Source organism: Stegastes partitus, unplaced genomic scaffold (genome assembly GCF_000690725.1).
Source record: "Stegastes partitus isolate 25-593 unplaced genomic scaffold, Stegastes_partitus-1.0.2 Scaffold320, whole genome shotgun sequence".
NCBI classification, from domain to species: Eukaryota; Metazoa; Chordata; class Actinopteri; family Pomacentridae; genus Stegastes; species Stegastes partitus.
This window is the reverse complement of record NW_007578051.1, coordinates 359,869-379,615: the sequence shown is the minus strand read 5'-3', so window position 1 is coordinate 379,615 and position 19,747 is coordinate 359,869. Positions and strand designations below refer to the sequence as shown.

At 42.0% G+C, this 19,747-nt stretch overlaps 2 protein-coding genes across 2 annotated transcripts in view; both read left to right on the top strand.

The window, feature by feature from the left end:
• Positions 1-10,971: 10,971 nt before the first annotated feature.
• pgap3 (post-GPI attachment to proteins phospholipase 3) lies at positions 10,972-18,175 on the top strand. The gene is made up of 8 exons (XM_008283593.1): positions 10,972-11,366; positions 12,639-12,736; positions 12,861-13,013; positions 13,157-13,219; positions 13,807-13,868; positions 14,152-14,288; positions 15,364-15,568; positions 15,761-18,175. Exons 1-8 carry the CDS (start codon positions 11,078-11,080, stop codon positions 15,822-15,824), a joined length of 1,071 nt encoding a protein of 356 aa, XP_008281815.1. The 5' UTR covers positions 10,972-11,077; the 3' UTR covers positions 15,825-18,175.
• The window catches only part of erbb2 (erb-b2 receptor tyrosine kinase 2), a 36,395-nt gene continuing 34,508 nt past the window's right edge, over positions 17,861-19,747 (top strand). Inside the window, exon 1 of the mRNA XM_008283600.1 lies at positions 17,861-17,873. Within this exon, the coding sequence (XP_008281822.1) occupies positions 17,861-17,873 (13 nt within the window). The remainder of the gene's footprint in view (positions 17,874-19,747) is intronic.

Below are 19,747 nucleotides of genomic sequence, written 5' to 3'. Positions count from 1 at the left end.
TGTGTGTGTGTGTGTGTGTGTGTGTGTGTGTGTCTGTGTGTGTGTGTGTGTGTCTGTGTGTGTTTAGGAAATGAACCACTTCTGAATTTTGCTGCTGAGGTAAATTACACAACACTTTCTCATATCTGTTCTCCAGAGACAGATGCAATACTGTCACAACAGCCTAGCTAGCTTATTACAGCTATAGCTTTATTGATCCATACACAAACACAAACACACGCACACACACACACACACACTCAAACCCCCGCATACACATACATGCGCTCAATTCTCGGAGACACAACACCTGCATGCAGCAAAGTTATACTCAGGAGCACGGAAACACACACATCCACGCTGTGCGGCACTTGTGGAAATGCAGATATAAAAATTGTTTGCGTCCACACACACACACAAACACACACACACACACAGATACTCACACACCTCGGGTCATTAAGGACTCCAGTGTGTCCTGTAAGCAGTTTAGTTCCCTGGTGGGCCGGTAATATACCGCTGTGTTAGTGTGTTTGTGCGTATGTGTGTGCCGTCGTGTCAGCTGTTTTGTGCCTGTTAAGCCAGAGTTACAGTTTCTTAGTTGGCCTGGGAACAGTTTGTTAGCCGGCTAAGGGACGAGGATGTGCTGAAAAATCATTACACAGAATATTGGTTAAAGGGGGCGCTCGGGTTTAGTTTAGGTTTTGTCGCTTCCTCGCTTTACCAAAGTTTCATTTTTTCATACTTTTGTATGATAATTAGACCCCTGTCCTAACATACAACTATGATAATTTAATTACTTTTTTTATCCTGGCCTTTTTCTATTTGTCCTTTTCTTTTTCCGTCATCTACTCTACTTCTCGTGGCTTCTGAAGTCACTTATCTCGATGTAATGCTTCTAAACTTGCACACAAATTTTTTTTTTTTGCAAATTAGTGGTCCAGGACAGGGTTGCACTGTGGTTAGCACCGTCGCCAGAAGGTCGCCGGTTCGCGTGGAGTTTGCATGTTTTACAGGTTCTCTGGCTTCCTCCCACACAGTCCAGAAACATGTTGAGGTTAATTGGTGATTCTAAATTGTCTGTAGGTGTGAATGTGAGTGTTCTTGGTTGTCTGTCTCTAAGTGTAGCCCTGTGATAGACTGGTTACCTGTCCAAGGGATAGACTCCAGCCTCCCATGACCCTAGTGAGGATTAAGGATGTATAGATAATGGATGGTCCAGGACACGCCGTACAATATAAAGACTGATCATAACTTTTCAGTGGTTCTTTTTAAATAAAGAAACGAGCCCATAGAGGTCACCTGGAACAAGTTATCATACATTTTTAAAGACAGATAACCAGACTAATCTAATCTAATGTGCAATCTAATGCACAAAAGTTGGTTGTTTAAAGCTTCAGTAAGTAGAAATCTAACAAAAGCAAGAAAAACAGATAAACAGGCATGTTCATGTGCTTCTAATACACAAAAACACTGAAGTTTAAAGCTAAAGTCACTCTCCTGGATAACAGACCTCTCTTTACCCCGTTGCACCACCACATCCTTTACCCACCATGAACTTTGTTTCCCTTTTGTACTCTCTGACCTGCTCTTAGTGGGGGGAAAAAAACTGTGATTGACTGAGGTGTCCTGTCTTGGATCACATTTTTTAAAGCCAAAAAAGGAAACTACAAGGAGGTGCAGAAGTTCCTCTGAGATCTCTTGAATTCTAATACGCTTTATGGAAAGAGGTTTAGCACCAAAAATACTGTCTACCGCAGCTTTAAATGTCTTTTTTTTTTTTTTTTACTGAGATTTTGTATTTTTAAATAACGTCTTGATGCATTCTGAGCTGGTTAGTTACAGAAATCTGATTGTTCCGGCCAACGTTCTTGACAAACCTGAATGCAATCCTGCTGTACCTGCTAGTTAATGACAGACAAACCTGATGTGGAGATGTTTATAAATGTAGGTCTTTTCATAGTCGTCCAGTGAGTTTCTAGTTTATGGATGAAAACCGGCTGCAGATGTACTTTTCCTGCAGCCTGGATATGATCGGTGCACGTTCGATACACATGATCACTATGAACCGGCTTCCTGATGCATTGTTTTGTTTTCAGATCAATGGCAAAATGCAACCTGATGAACGGGAAAAATGCTATGTAATGTTGTGATATTTTTTGGACTGCTGTTGTTGTTTCTTTCAAACGGAGGAGAGAGATGTGAAGGAGGGAGACGTGGATGAAGGGAGGCAGGAGCGTACTGTAAGGAGGCAAAAGAGAAAAGGAGGAGAAGCTCTGCAGCATCTGGAATTGATTTCTCAGGGAGCGACGGAGAGAAGCAGGAAACTGCTGCTACATCCCCTCGAGCCTCCTCCGACACGCACACACACCTGTGAGAACACACCTGCACACACACACACACACACACACACACACTCTGCTGAATCTGCACATGACACACACACACACACACACACCTCAGCCTCTCCGACTCTTTCCTTTTAACCTTGCACAAGCTCAGACTCAAATCAGCAGAGATCACCCTTTAAAAATGTTCTTTGTTGGGTTTTTCTTTCCATCAGTGTAGCTAAATTAGCTCTCCGCTAGACTCTGTTACACTTCAAAAAGCAACACGGAGCAGAAATAATGGAAAATACCTGTGTGTGTTTGAGTACAATTCATTACAGTGATATTGATCTGCTCTGAGGAAGAAGAAAAAGAAAAAAGAAAAGCTCTCTGAGGTTACTGCTGCTGCTGTTTCCTTTTGGAGGCTACAACAGCCTTTTGATTTATGATGAGTCATCAGGTTTTTCAAAATAGAATAACCAGCTGTGTTGTATGTTTAGGTTACATATCAGTGTGTAATTTATTTTAGCATGTAGCTACCACGTTTACATATCTTGTAAGTCACATATTTGGCTGCACATTCAGTATGTCAAGTTTTAGATTTATCTGCACTGTAAAGTTGTTGCATGAGGTTGTCTGAACTTTACAAAAACCAAAATAAGAAAGCTAAAGTACAAGAAATAGACAAATAGAGAGTGTGTTTATCTCCTCTAACATGAGGTGCATCCTTAGTAGGTACACTTGACCTATAAGGGCACGGAGCAGATCATCACGCTTTTACTTTGAAGATGAAGAACAGTGTTACAGCCGAGAAAAAATATGGCTTTTGGATCTCTTTTTAGCAGTGAATCCTGTCCGTGCAACGTTTTTTTTGTTGTTGAAAAATCAGCTCACTGGTTATCTAAACAATTGATTTAAAGGGTTAGAACTCCTCATTTTGTTTGATTGCATGAACTTTTCACAATAAAATACCTGGCTGTCCTGTATGTTTAGGCAACATTTGGGTAACGGTTCAGCAAAACATGTATTGTGAGTGACACATTTTAGCATGTAGCTACCACATGTACATAATTTGTATGGTAAAGTCACATATTTTGCTGCACATTAAATATCCAGTGTGTCAAGTTTTAGATTTATTTGCACAATGAAGTTGTGTCTACGAGGTTGTCTGCTTTCTTCAGCCTTACCAAAACCAAAAATAAAAAAGCAAAAGTGCAAGAAACAGACCAAGTTGTGTGTTTATCCACCATAGCATGAGGTGCAGTCCTCACTAACGATGCTAGTGACCTATAAGGGCAAGGAACTGATCATTATGCTTTTATTATGAAAGCTTTTTTGTTGAACTCAGGACAAAGCAGAGAAAATCAGCTCACTGGTCTCACTGCTCGCCTCCGTAATTGGCTTGAAGGGCTCGAACTCCTCACTTTGTTTGGTTCTTATAAACTTTTAAAGTCTGCTTGGAGCCTGCAGTGAGGATGCTTTCTGTAGTTTTAGATTTAAAAGAAACAACAGCTGCAGTTCATCTACTAACACTCGGTTCATCCTCAACTTGGTCCCGCATACTTTCGACTTTCCAAACCTGAAAATAAATTGCGTTAAACAAATGCATCTGGGCTTTTTCTTTTAGTCGGGCTCTCCACTGTGAACAGAACGTAATGAAAAACAGCACGTTTGCTCAGCCAGCTTAACCCAGACAAATAAAGGTTAATGAAAAACGAGCCCTTAAACTGAATGCGTAATTTTCTGCGGGAGGCTACGGAGCGAGTGTGTGTGTGGATTACAGTACAGACACACACCTCACCTGTGAGTGTGTTTGTGTGTGTGTGTGTGTGTGTGTGTGTGTTTCTACGCCAGCCACACCCACACACTCACACAGCCACAGGAAAACCCTGCGTATAATTATGCACAAAGAGCCGGCTACACACACGAGTGATTCTTCAAAGTGGATCAACAGTTGTGGAGAATTCTCGGTAAAATGAATGGGAATATGAATATGGAACAGAGTACTGCCTTTTCTGCCCCATCAGCTTCTCTCCTCTATTTTTTTTAAGAGGCATTGCAGCACCACAGACCTACTTTTTCCTCGACTCACACCGGCTGCATATTGCACCACAACCTGTAGACAAACACGTGCAAAATCGCTCTGAGCAGGTACAAAACTTTCATAGAAGAGTGACATTCAGGATCGTTTCTCTGCACTTTTAATTAAAACTTTAATTAAAATTCAAAAAAGCAAAGACAGAAAATTAGCAAAATGTTTTTTTTTTTCTGTCCGTATAGCACAGGACGTGATTTTTTTTTGAATGACAGACGTTTTTTTTTTTCCCCAGATAAAGTTTTTTCTGACTTCTGGCTTTGTGGTGTGAACTGTGCTTTTCATGATGCTTCCTCTCTCCTCATGGAAGATGAAAATCCTCTGATCACTGATTGATTGTACCAACAGTCCATCCATCCATTATCTATACACCGCTTAATCCTCACAAGGGTCATGGGGGGCTGGAGTCTATCCCAGCTGACTCAGGCTGAAGGCAGGTTCACCTGGACAGGTAACCAGTCTATCACAGGGCTACACTTAGAGACAGACAACCAAGCACACTCACGTTCACACCTACGGACAATTTAGAATCACCAATTAACCCAATTTGGACTGTGGGAGGAAGCTGGAGAACCCGGAGAGAACCCACGCTGCACGGGGAGAACATGGAGACTCCACGCCGTTGCCCCTACCGCGACGCGAACCAGCGACCTTCTTGCTACCAACTGTGCCACCTTGCAGCCCTGTACCAACAGTCTTTAGACGTAATTTGTTCAAAACATGTACTCCTGTTTTTAACCATCACACCCAGGTTTGGTGTTTTAGTTTCTTTTTTTTAAGTTGTCACTGTGTGACGTACTAACTTTTTGGATTCATTTTTCTCCATATTTTTGGAAGAAAAGCACATTTTCTGTCACACAAATGCCAAATTTCATGACAAGAGAAGCTGTTTTAACTCTCCCTAAAGAACAACTTGCTGCTAAACGGTTAAAAACTAGTATTGCAAGACATGCTCTGCCGCGGTCAAGGCTTGGTTGGCTTTCAGCACAACTTGGTTTGTTCTGAGGAAAGACTCATTGTGATGAAGGTTAATGCTGCAGATTTGTTAGTTAAAAAAATAGTAATACTTGGCTAAGGTTGAGGAATTACTCAAGCACATTTCATTCACAAAAGACATAAAAATGTGAGATTTTATCTTGTAATTACAATTGTCTGACAAAAGATCTCACAATTATGAGATTCAAATCTGCTAATTATGAGAAGTGAAGGCGGTTGTCAGTCCTCACTATATGTGAGAGGACCGGGGCGATGGCTCTGATAAATAATAATGAATATGAGCTTAGATTACAATTTAAGGGTTTTCAGCTAAGTATTTTGTGTCACGGGCTGCAAGATGGCTCGGTGGTTAGCACCGTCTAGAAGGTCGCCGGTTCGCGTCCCAGTGAGGACACCCGGGATCTTCCTGTGTGGAGTCTCCAGTTTCTCCCTGTGCAGCGTTATGGGTTCTCCAGCTTCCTCCCACAGTCCAGAAACACGTTGAGGTTAATTGGTGATTCTAAATTGTCCATAGGTGTGAATGTGAGTGTGCTTAGTTGTCAGCTGGGATAGACCCCAGCCTACTCGTGACCCTAGTGAGGATTAAGCGGTGTATAGATAATGGCTGGATGGATTTTGTGTCACTTTTTTTGAGTTATAGTGTCACATTAAAACTCTTGTGTCACCTGATGTTAACTTGTACAAGACACAGGAAGTATAATGTCTCTATGGATACGTGACATTGTGATGAAATGAGCCCTGTGTTGTGTTCATTTTGGAAAATGAAATTCACTGAATCAGCTTGTTATTGCTGCATGCAGTTTGATGCAATGAAAACAATCCCTGAATCAGTGTGCATCAGTAGAGAATGATAAGAAGAAATCAAGGTTGGTTATCAGAAGGCAACAATCATTGGTTTGCTGTCAGCGTCTGGTGCTTCATGACCCATCAATCCACCGCAAGCTCCTCTGTCTGCAGGTTTCGTTGCTGTTTAATGTCACATTATGTTCTACGTAGCACAAAAGTCATAACTCCTACAGCTGATGGAGGTCTGTGGCTCTTGATGAATCTAAGGAGACTGTCGATTTTCACAAGACGACACTTGTTTTTAAGGCTCATCGTACAGATTCTGTTGGAGAACATCTTTTTTTTTTAAAAACAACTCATTTTTTACGTCACCAAATCTCGAGTTCTTTGGCTTTTATTGAGAACAGGAATGCTATGACATGTTGAAAACAGCCCGCTCAGGACATTGGTGCCCATGTAGTTTCCACATGACTTTACTGACTTTGTATTCTGTCAAATGTGGGTCAACATGTTTGGCAATGTTTCAGTTTAATTTTGACTTTGTCGCAGTGAGTCAAAGAGTCGAGACTGGCCCCAGGCTCTTCTTCACACAAAGGTCAGAAGTCTGAGGATCTCTCTTGTTCCCAGATTGTAGTGACAGACAGACAGCAGGGACGGGACAAAAGTGTGGAACAGAAAACACAGAAATATGCTTTATTATACATTACAAATAATAAAGAAAAAAACCTGTGGACTCGCATTTTGCTCGTAATCGCTGGTATAATTCATTTCAAACTGTAGCAGCTCGGCAAGGTGGTGAAGAAAAAAGTCCGGCTGTGGTAATTTATGAATCAGTAGGATGTTGTAACGGCAGATAGATTCACAGACATGACATGGATGATGGAACAATAGAGGTTTTACCGGTTGAATAAATTGTAACTGACAAGTGTAATTTATTATTTTTTTTCTCCCCCTAATTGCATTTATCAAGCTATTTTCGAGGCAATTTAGATCTCAATGAAGTCCGTTCTCCCAGAGCACACACACACAGACTGATGCGTATTGGCAACATACATCTTCATTAGTGTTCAGTCATATCTCTGTTCTTCTCACACTTTGTGGCTCCAGTTTCTTTGTTTTTCCCTCATGAATGTTAAAATCTCTCTGAGTGTTAACACTCTGTCATATTTAGGCATAATGACTGAGAGACGCTCAGAGGACTGTTTAGTCAAAATCCCAGTTAATCATGGATATGCTTGCTTAACCTCACGCAGGAAACATTCTCCGGAGAGCGAGGGAGAGAAAGACAGAGGCGCAAATGACAAATATGACTCTATTTCCATTTTATTGCAATAAGTAAAATTTATGGCAACAATTTTTCCTGACTGATGCCGAGTTTGAAGGCAGATAGCTCAGGCACAAAACAGGAGATGATGCCGGTAAGTATGATCTCTCAGATGACTAAAGATGAAAAAAAAAAAAAAAAAACATTTATTTATTTATTTATTTATTTATACCTCTGAATCAGGGAGCTGTTCGTTGTTTCATGAGGTTCAAGAGGTGAAGGATCAGCTTGAACATCTGACATGAAACGATTATATTGCTCACAGAAACTTCACCCATTCACACACTCATTCATTCACACACCAATCGCGACAGAGCTGCCATGCAAGGTGCTGCCTGCCATTGGGAGCAACTTCAGGTTCAGTGTCTTGCCCAAGGACGCTTCCACTGTGGAGGGACCAGGGATTGGAGGACAACCCGCTCTACCACCTAAACCACAGCCGCCCTTAGACTGGAATGTCTCAGCTCATTTTCAATTTCCAAACATCAACAGGCAAACAGAGCAAAACGCCTCTGGAACTGGACCGACCAACAACCAATCAAACTATGAAAGCATCTCGATTGAATCAAACCTGCTTCGTTTCTGATAAACAGTTGTAATCGGGCCGGCAGGCGAAAGTCCGAGTGGAAAACTCTTGAAATGAAACTGAAGAACGAGCTCCCAGGCTACCACTTACTAACGACAACACTTCAAAACACACGCATCAGCGCTCGTACGGCTGATTGGCATCTTAGTTCGGCATGTCAACATTAGAAACACACACATGAGCTGCTCTTTCATCCATCTTTCAGCAGGTAACGATCCAAGCTCCTGCAGCAAAGTTAGAATTTTGAAATACCAGATTTCTGAAAGTATCTGACAATCTTCCGTTGACATTGATAAACAGCTGTATTAGCCACATGGTTATTTATAGTCACAGTTTCTGCTGGTGTAAAAAACGTATCTCCCTTCTGAATATTCACCACATGCTGTGTGTCTGAATATTTTGACGTCTCACTCTGAGGTTTTTTGTTTTTTTTTGCCTTCAAGAAGGATTAGCAGACTGGTGATGTGAAAACAAACACAGTGACCCCAGTAAATAAGTTCAAGTAGTTTGATTGAATCTGTTTGATTCCAGTCGTTCTTCTCTGCTGCCTCTTTGTTTCGGTTTGTGTCGGATACCTTTGAACAGAAGCTGCTGTATTTAGCAGACATTCATCAACACAATGCCCTCTGCTGCTGTTCACGGCTACAAACGCTTCCCCTTTATCAGCGCAATAATGTCATGAACCCAGATCTCATATTTATTTTGGATGGGGTCTTTACTCAGTCAACCAAAGACTAACTAGCTAATTAGATCTCGGGCTACCTGCTGTGTTTGCCTTTGAGGAAGGCAGCGGTTTAATAACAGCGAGCGGGCGTGGATTTTTTGGAGATTAATGTTCATTTGAACAAGTGTGCAACATGCAGTCTAGTGTGCGTGCGTGCGCTCTACAAAACAATGTTTGCATCAGTCTATCTGAGTTCAGGAAACTTCTAATGAAATTATGTTCAAACGACAAACTATGTTGACTTACGGGAATTAGGTATTTTTATTTGGCAGTTTTAACTGTTTAAAATTGTCCAGACATGTTAAGAAAGGGGAGGGAGCTTGAAATCCTAAAGTCAAGGTGAAGAAAAATTCAATTCAAGTTTATTTGTATAGCGCAGTTTACAACATGTTATCACGCAACGCTTAACGAAGTACGGTATAGACCTTACAAATCTGGACTTCCTTTGAGTAAGTGGCTGGCAATGGTGGGAAGGAACCAAACCCCCCCCAGGAATGAAAAATTGAAGTTATTAAGCCAGTTTCTTTAGGGGCAGATGTGGCTCCGGTGGTAGAGCGAGTCGGTCAATGATCGGAAGGTCGGCAGTTCGATTCTGCCTTGTAACCGGTGTCATGGTGGTTGTGTCCTTGGGAAAGACACTTCACCCACCTGCCTGGTGCGTGAATGGATTGTTTAAGGCGGTGGCCGGAGGGGCAGAATGGCAGCCATGCCTCTGTCAGTCTGCCCCGGGGCAGCTGTGGCTACAACCATAGCTACCACCACCGGAATGAATGTGTGAATGAATAATTGACAGTGTAAAGCGACTTTGAGTGTCTAGAAAAGCGCTATATAAATCTGATCAACTATTACTATTATTATTATTTTTATTATTATTATTATTTTGAACTTCAAATTGAGTCCAGTTTTTAAATCAAGCATGTACATCAATGATCAATGATTGAGATCAGTGCAGATATTTGTGTTTAAGTAACAATATTAAACAATCTCTAACATTATTGTGTTTAACCCAATTCATAAATATTATGTTTGCAACTTAAACACTGAATATAAATCAGTAAATTAGTTTTATTTTCTTGCAACAATGCACATAACTATGTGGTGGGAATGGGTCCCTTGAGTTACTTTTTAGAGTGTACATGCATGTTCAGTTTACATACACTGTGTAGCAAATAGAAATAATGTTGGTAATCCTAACTGACCTAAAACAGGAAAAGTTTAGTCTGATTTAATGTCAGACACTGAGTGTCTTTTTATTAAGTGTATGTAAACTTCTGGTTTCAGCTGGGGGGTACACAGCGCTGTTACTGAACCTGTGCTGAAATTTCTCAACTACAACTCTGCTAAAACAAATGCTGCATCCGTTTTAATCAGATCACTAACAGGTGGCCTCTTCGATGAATGTGTCACACTTGCAGACTTCAAAAGTTGCATTTTTATACATGGTGCAGGGCCGTCTAAGGTTCAAGGGGTTAATATTGAGGTTATCGTTTGCTGTGGTGATAAACTGGACTAGAAACACTTGTGATGTTGAGTGTAATATCAGAATCACATTCCAGCTTAATGCGGTGCAGCACAGCCCTCCCACCGGCTNATAAAAAATAAAAATCTCGAGGCAAAGATCATTAAAAAATCATGTCATAAAACAGAAGGGAAACAAAAGAAGGGCTCGTAGAACACTGTAGCAGTTGTGATATCAAACTAAATCCTAGTAATATAATACATAATAAAGACCTAATCATTTAACAATTATTTAACTAATAATTCATCATAATTATTATTATTTCCGGTTCCTAACGTTGATTAAAAGTCTATAAAGCGATATTTGGCAACTGAAAACACCGCTAACCAATACGAAATGTACAAAATCAATAGATCAATGCGTCACGTGACCCAGTGACGTTCAACCTGAAACAGGATGTAAAACCAACTGCGACAAAACCTGCTGCCTTCAAAGTTAAAGCTCCTAACGAGGCACTTCAAAATACCGAGACTGTATCTAACGAATAAGCAGGCAAACGAAAAGTACATTATTTTTCTCCGCTATGTGGGAAGGTCATGTTGAACTGTGATCTGTGTGCAGCTTTATAACTCGACGGTTTGTCGCTCCAAATACACGCAGACGTTGTTTTATTGTGGAGATGGCGGCAGGAGGCGCAGTGTGACAGCGGACGGTGACCAGCAGCGGCGGAACACCGGACTCTCTGACTGTAAACACTTCAGGCCCGGTTTGTCGCCACAAAGCCGGGATGGCCGTGTGCTGATGCGGACTGTGGGCTTAGTGCCGCCGTCGTCCCGCCGTGCCTTCGTGAGTCCTGACGGGCCGAGAGCCGCCGCCATGGCCGCAGCGTCGCCCCGCTGCACATCTGTCAGACTCCCCGCTCTCGCCGCTGTGGTCCTGCTCCTCATGTCGGCGACCACCGTGCAGTCCTCTCAAGGCGACAAGGAGCCGGTTTACCGAGACTGTGTGAAGCAGTGCGTCCGGACTAACTGCACCGGAGCCCGGCTACGCGGCTTCCAGTCCGCCCAGCCGCAGTACATGGCGCTGACAGGTGAGTTGCTGTCGGCCAGGTAACTTAGGCTAACTTAGCTCGCTAGCTACACACCTCTCATCCCCCACATCCACTGAACTTACATATATCATGTTTTAACATTCTCTAAACGAACCTCATGACTTTGTAAACAGTCTCAGTGTGTTTGAGTGTCCATGCGGCGGCTTTGTGCTGATTCCTCTGCGTCTGTCATGGCTGCTGGGTGACTTTTAATCCCATATATTCTCTCATCTTTGACGTTTCTGGAAACATGTACAACAGCCGGTTCAACAGGCCGAGCGGGGTGTCACACAGCCCCATTGTGATCCCACCCTTGCCCCATTATTAACATTTGTATAGTGTGTCGATGGTGAGATTTAAATGCACAACAAGTTGGCATCTAATCAACTTGCAGAGAGGATCAGAATAAAGGCCTCTTTATCTGCAGCTATAAATACAGACAGCACAGGTTCACAGCTCCTACTGACTATTAATGTTATTGTACATCTGAAAAACAAGTCCCTGATTTTGTTAAACCAGTAGTCACACAATTATAACCTAACATTTTTTGTTCATTTTTATTTTTTTAAATTCATCAAGTCGCTTATTGCTTTGTACACTGGACATAAGTAGATGTTTTGTCAGAAAGTGTAAAACCATCTGTGAGAATACATAATCACATGAGAAAAATCTATTGGTGGTAAATAATCAGTAGGTTGATAATCATCATATATGAGGAAGGTTGATGTGTGAGCTCTTCTAGACAACTTCTATAGGATTGTTTTGTAAGAATGCTCAGGAAACATTGTGCACAATGTTCAGGTTAGAAGAAAGGCTGAGCAGAGATTGTATGTTTTGGTGTAACATGCAGCTCCTGAACATGAGTCAGACCATTGTGATACAGTCCATGATGCAGATTGGGCAAGATAAAGAATAAGATTTAATACATTCTGTGACAATATTTCGTTGCCCTTGAGAATAGCTTGGTAGTCTTTGTCTAGTGTACAATAAAGCTACAAGTGGACCAGAGATCAGGGATTCTGCTCATTTTCTTCCTCTCAAGTGGATAAAAATATTTTAGAATAATTCTGTGAATGCTGTAGTCAGATAAAAATCTCTATCATAAATTATTATTTTTTGCTTAAAATGACTTGTTGATAAGTCCCCTTTGCTTTACAGTAAATCAAAAAGGTTTACAGATTTATTTAATTGTTGATAAATCCTAAGACAAGCTCAACGTGACCATCTGATGTGTGTCTGCACCACCCTCAGCTCTTTTCTCTTTGTTCCCAGGTTGGACCTGCCGGGATGACTGTCGCTATCAGTGCATGTGGACCACTGTGGGCCTTTACCAGGCTGAGGGCTACAGAGTCCCTCAGTTCCACGGCAAGGTCGGTTCTTCTAATAGATCACACCAAAGTTGAAAAAAGATCTACCATGTACTTCAATGGTGTTTCACTTGAACTACTTTGAGTTACGTCTGAAGTTACAGGTGATGTGTTTTATTTCTCCCAGTGGCCGTTTGCGCGCTTCCTGTGTTTCGAGGAGCCGGCGTCTGCGCTGGCCTCTCTGCTTAATGGCCTGGCCTGCCTTCTCATGCTGCTGCGCTATCGGAGCACGGTGCCACGCCAGAGCCCCATGTACCACACCATCAACGCCTTCTCTCTGGTGAGTTTGTCCACGCGTCTCAGTGAGGTGGAGAAAACGACAAGAACAAATGAATGCTCTGAAAGTCTACCGTGTCTGCTGTGACTTTACACAAGATTCACGACAAAGGTTAGCACGTTTAACAAGAGCCCGTGTTTGTTTAGGTGTCTCTCAATGCCTGGTTCTGGTCCACGGTGTTTCACACCCGGGACACCTATCTCACTGAGGTAAGGACTCATAAATACCTATAATACAACAATTCTTGTCCATTTGAGGGCAGAATAAAAGTAACAGCAAAAAGAGTCGTTGGCTGGTCAAGTTCTTCTGACTAACATGATGTTTAGCTTCTAATCTCTCACCTTCAGGCCCATTTTGGTCCAATTAGTTCTGAGAAAGTCTCAGCTTGATAGCTGGTAGCAGCTGTTTATACGGCCAGCTGGCGAAAGCTGTTGTAGCTAAATATACACATCAGCAGTCCGAAACAAAGAGCTGAGCGCAACTAAAAGCAGCCTTTTCAGATTACAGGCAGTCATGTGATTCAGTGTTAATTAAAATAAAACACCACCTCATGCAACTTTATTGTGTTCTCATGGGAGAGCCACTAAAACACCTTTGAACTGCCCGACCACCTAACGAGATGTGGGTTCTGCTGTTTCCTCTGCTAATGAGCTTAGCAAATTAGTAACATCCTAATGCAATTACTGACAAAAGGAGGGTGCAGTATATCTTTAAAGACATCCACAAATCCTTCTGTTGATCTTGACGTTGTTTTGTGTAGGTTGGAAAAGGTTTTTAAAACTTCCTCTCTTTTCAGAAAATGGACTATTTCTGTGCAACAGCCGTCATTCTTTACTCAATCTACCTGTGTTGTGTCAGGTAAGCTCCACAGCAGGTCTTCCATGTGTCCTGCTAATGATGTCGGAGAGCTCAAATCACATTCAGAGCTACTAATCACTGACTGGTTTATATTTCTGTCTGCTATTTTCAGGATACAGTTTTGATATTTACCAAACAACAAAAAACGAGCTAATATTTGCTTCAGCAGAAGTCAGTAATGTTGTCAAAGAGTCTGGGAATCTTTTAAAAATCAGCTTGAACTCTCCAAGTGTGCAAGTTCTAACACTGTCTGTTCCCTCCTTGTCCCTCTTCTCTTTGCCAGGACTTTGGGTCTGAGGCGACCTGGGGTGTCCAGCATGGTGGGAGTCCTGCTCATCTTGGCCTTTACCTCTCACGTGTCATACTTGACCTTCGTCAGTTTTGACTACGGCTACAACATGGCTGCCAACGCAACCATCGGTACAGTAAAAGCTCAGAAGTCTCATTGAAGCTCTTGTTAGGGTGGGCATTTGTGGGGAAGCTTTCCGACTGTGCTCCAGATTTTCATTTACTATTTTTATGTGGAATAGTTTGTCCAATTTCACACACAGAGCTGCTGTAGACAATGCTGAAGATCAATAAGTGGTGAGCTGCGTCAGTACACATAATAAATCTACACTTTGATCAGGGACAAGTGGGATATTTAGTTTGAAAGCACGCGTCGCTTTAGTTCTCACAGTAGCAGCCTCTCAATAACGTTTATGTAAAGCACATGGGCACTACATGTACTCCACTGTTTGTTTTGTTTTTTTAACCCTCTGAACTTAAAGAATTTTTGGGGTATTTTTTGCTCCTGTTACACTTTTACTCACTGTGGGCTCATGTTTGACTGCGATATATCTGCACTGTATGACACGGTTATAGCACGAAAAAGCAAAAACAAAAAAGCAGAAGTGGAATTTCTTTGAATATAAGTGGTAAAAAATGGTGACTCTGCATACGATAGATATTGTACTACTTGAACTTGTTCTCAAACTTGTCTCCTCTCTGCTCAAAGTAAGCACCGCCTCCAGTTCAGCTGAAAAGTCCTGAATTGTCGTCACTTTGTTGGTCACAGCGGAGTCACTCGTGGCTTTACGGTTGTTCAGAGGAATGCAGAAATTTTTGTTTTTTATTGGATCCACTTAGAGCAAAAATTTTGGCAATTTTTTAAATGAGGCATGTAGAATAAATTGATTTAGATGAAATATCAGGATTTTCAGCTTAGATTTGGTTTATTTTGCTGATTGAACTCCACATCAAAGATGAATAGTTCAAGGACCTTCAGAAATGTGAAGCTCTGATGAATTGCGTCCGTTTTGACAAATTCTGGCTCTGATGAATGGTGTAGTTTGGCAGGTTTTTTGAAAAAACGCATTTCAAACATGCTGGTGGGTTTTTGAGTTCAGAGGATTAACACCTGAATTGCAGTCATTTCTTTTTCACTGTTACTCAGCTCACATCGTTATTTTCTTGGTCTCTGAGTTCATCATCACCACTGTTTTTGTCTCTAAAGGCATGGTGAACCTCCTGTGGTGGCTGTGTTGGTGCTGGCAGAACCGGCGGACTCTACCGTACTGGTGGAAGTGTGGCCTGGTGGTGCTGCTGCTTCACGGTCTGGCTCTGCTGGAGCTGCTGGACTTCCCTCCGCTGCTCTGGATCTTAGACGCTCACGCTGTCTGGCACCTCAGCACCATCCCAGTGCACTTCCTTTTCTACAGGTTTGTCCTGCCAGTGTCTCAGAGCTAAAGGGCAGCATGTTAGGCAGTATCTGAATAGGAAATTATTTTTATGTTTGGCCTTAAACAGTCAGTTAAATGGAGGAGAAATGCGATTGCTAGATGTGCCTTTGAGAAGGGAAAACATACAGACATACGTACCTGACGGTGAATGATTCTTTGTTTCATCTCCAGTTTCCTGATAGACGACAGCCTCTACTTACTAAACACAGAGAAGATGGGTGTGAAGGTGGAGTAGGAGGAGCTCATCGCCTCTTCACCACGCCTACACCCGCGCACCTCTCCGATCAGGGCAGCCGGACACCCGAAACACGGAAGTAGCTCAGCCTCCCAGATGACATGCATGACACCACTATGACTTCCATCAGAGTAGACTTTGTTTACATTTTTCGTTTTTTTAAAAATTTTGTTGTATTTATTTGAGGGTAATTTCTCTCTTTAAAAAAAAAAAGAAGAATTGTCATGATTGATGCTTGCTCTACTTTGCCTTGTACCGACTTACGTGTGTGCTACCGTTCAGTTGCTATTCATCACAAACAGCAGGACAAGATGAAGGAACAAACGTTTTGCTTTCTACCCGGTTTTCCACCTCGCGATCGGATTCGCGTCCCGTTTCTTGAGTCTTGTGCACACCTGAAATCGATTTCCCCCGAAACCCACACTTTTGACTTTTTTCTCGCCAGCCTCTTGGACGTCCCAACAAGACTTTAGCTGTGCACAAATGGCACTTTGCTGTGGCTGACAATAGATGGCACCAAATCCTTGGCCTGGGCCATCACAACATGCTCGGTCGCGGTTCAACATGTGTCGTCTGTGCCAAAAGTGGACTGGCAGAGACAGAGAGGTGCCCCTTGTGAAGAGGCCTGCCAGCTGATTGTTCTAGAGAGAGGGGGAAGGGGTTCATGTTGGAGGCCGTTCTAGCTGACTGTGTTTTTTCTCCTCTCTTTTCTCACTATCATCACACCTTTATTTTTGTGCCTCCCTTGTTTCCACCGCTGCTTTTGTTGGCGGCTCTTCGTTATCATTCTGTTTTTTTCTTCTTAATTTTCATCTCAATCATCTGCCTTAGTTGTTTTTATTTCTGTTGTTGGAACAATTTTGTGCTTTATTCTGTTTGGTTACTTGATTTTGAACTTTGGTGGGATATGCCTGATGATCATACAAGTTTAATCACCTGGATTGCCTTTTAGTGTAAGAAGTGACTGAGGCAGGGAGAATAAGCAATGCAACAGGAAGATGCAGCAGTCAGGGTGTCGTTTTTTTTGTTTTGTTTTTTTTTGTTTTTACATCAGGGGATTCTAATAAATTCTGGGGTTACATTAGGTAGTGTGAGTGAGGGAGTGAGTGTTCATGTGTTTGTTTTATTATTTTTAGATTTTGGTTGCATTTCTTGCTGCAGTATTCCCCCAAAACTCACACACCACACCAGCTGCTTTAAAGATAACCGCTCCATCGTGTACAAGAAAAATAATAATATTCCCTCCATGTCGGCTTTTACTCTGTATGAGCTTGTTTTTTTATTTTTTGTTTCCCTCTCAAGAGTCGACACCAAACGTTTTGAATTCATTCCGTGCCTGTCTTCGTCCCTCACAGCTTCCCTTCCATATGTGCACTTTACGAGTGTGTGTACATTTACATTCGGTTTTTTTTTTTCTCCTTGTGTTTGAAATTCTGCCCATGCCTTTGTACTTGGGTGTGAGAATGTGAACAATGAGCAGTATGTGCGTGTACACGTTGCCTTGACTCGACATTGTGTTGTTGTTTTTTTTTTTTTGCCATCACAAACTGAATCACTGTGGTCGAGAGAGAGCGCTGGACTGTGCTCGATCCTTTTGTAAAAGATGAGACAGAATGTGTGTGTATATATATATTCAGAGAGACAGATATATATCTATATATATATGTTGGAGGTTTGCTGCGAGATCGTGTGTGAGCCGATGGGTAAATTTAGCTTTGCTGACAGCCTGTGATGGGGGTGGGTGGAGGAGGGGGGAAGACAGAGGACGGAAGATCATGGGTCATAGGTTTGGGTGGCGAAGAGATTCCTGAAATCATGGCAGAGATGCTGGGATTTTGCGATAAAAATTCACTATATATATCATATATTAATCGTTATTGGCCCAAATGGTTTATATCCTCTGATGTAGTAATGTTTAATAAGCACTGACATTCCTGAAATGGGGCCCAATTCAGACACTACACATGCTTCTAAATAGTTAAAACATTTCAAAAACAACTCTTCAATCATTATCTATTCCAAACCAAAAGCCCGACATGTTATCCACAGGTTAGAAAATCACTTCATTGGTATGTGCCTCGGTTGTAATGAGTTGAAGATTACCTAAAGAATTAGCAAATCACAAACTCCCGTTTTTGCTCTGTAAATCATTCCAGTGTTCGTTTCCTTCTTCCTGCCAGTAACCACGTCCCTCCTCCTCCTCTGTCACTCATCTGCTGCCCCCTGCCTGCTGCCCTGTGCACCGTCACCTCTCCTACCGAGTGCACTGTCCTCCGCCTCACATCTACTATTTGACCAAAAAAACAAAAAAAAAAACTTCAGAAATGGAATAAATAAAAGTGTTCTTTGTTGATAAGGAATCAGATGTGTCCTTTTTTCCCCCCATACAGGAGCTGAGTTGTCGTCCTGTAAATGTGAAATTGTCTCCTTCTGCAGGTTACTAACTTTGTTGCTGATTGACTAAATATGTACAGACGAGAGGAAAAGTGTCCAAACTGTTGCACAAGGACATGTCCGATGTTGTAAATGTATCTCTGGAGATGACCTCCACGGAGAACCACGGAAAAATACGAAACGGCACCAGAAACTTTTTGTTTCGCATCCCGGTGAGGACACCCGGGATCTTTCTGCGTGGAGTCTCCATGTTCTCCCCGTGCAGTGTGGGTTCTCTCTGGGTTCTCCAGCTTCCTTCCACACAGTCCAAAAACATGTTGAGGTTAATTGGTGATTCTAAATTGTCCGTAGGTGTGAATGTGAGTGTGCTTGGTTGTCTGTCTCTTAAGTGTAGCCCTGTGATGGACTGGTGACCTGTCCAGGGTGTCTCCTGCCTTCACCCTGAGTCAGCTGAGATAGACTCCAGCCCCCCATGACCCTAGTGAGGATTAAGTGGTGTATAGATGATGGATGGATGGATGTTTAAGAGCTACCACCTTATTTATACCCATCAGGGTGCTTAAACCTTCACAGATCCAGATAAATATTCATGGCAGAATGATGTGACAACAAGCAGTTTTTGCTCTTGAAGTGGGATTTATCTGCACTGATTTAATTCATTCAAAAGCAGTGGTCAATGAAGCACTGAGACTTTAAGAGTGAACGCAACATACTGCAGTAAAAACACTATATGACAAGTAGAACTTAATACATGACCATTATCAGCTATTTATAGTAATGTTTCCTAGATTTTACTTTTGTAGTTTGTGGTTCTACTTTTAGCTACTTTATCTAGAGTTGAGTCCAGTGGTTTCCAGTTTAAGGGTCCCAGACTGGGAGGGCAGGAGGTGATTACTGGGGTAGGAAGGGAGGGGAAAAAGAGATTTATTTGGACCTTTGTTTTGGGTTTAGAAGTTTGGACGGGCAATGTCATCTGAAACATGACGACTTCAGCTGTCACATAAATAAGTGAATGAAAAAAAAGACGATAAAACTGAGCTGCAAATAAAAACAGGTGAGATCATAAAGTTTAAATAGGAAAGAACATAAAAAGGATGGAAAGGTAAAACCACAGCAAACATTACATTTGCTAAAAGCTGGAGTTACAAGGTGCTTCACAAAACAATACAAGCATGAAAAAGCAACAAGAGGGCATAAAAGACGAAAATAAAACATTGCAGGCGCCTGTGTGAGCAGGTAAAGTTTTAAAGTCTTTTCTGACTGTTGAAGTCGTTCCACAGCGTTTGAGCTAAAAACAGTAAAAACATGACTCCCTTTGTTTTAGGCCTAAAGTGTGGCTCTTTTTCCGGTACATAATTCTCTGATCTGGGGGTCAAAGTGCAGAAAAAGCTGTTAAAAGTTTATAAATGTTGAGCAGAGCCAGACGACGTAATCCAGGGAATCTGAAATTAAACTCTCTAGCGAATGGGTCCAGTGTTTCCGAGTAGTCCTGCTTGAATAACAAGTACAAACACTTTTATGTTCAACGC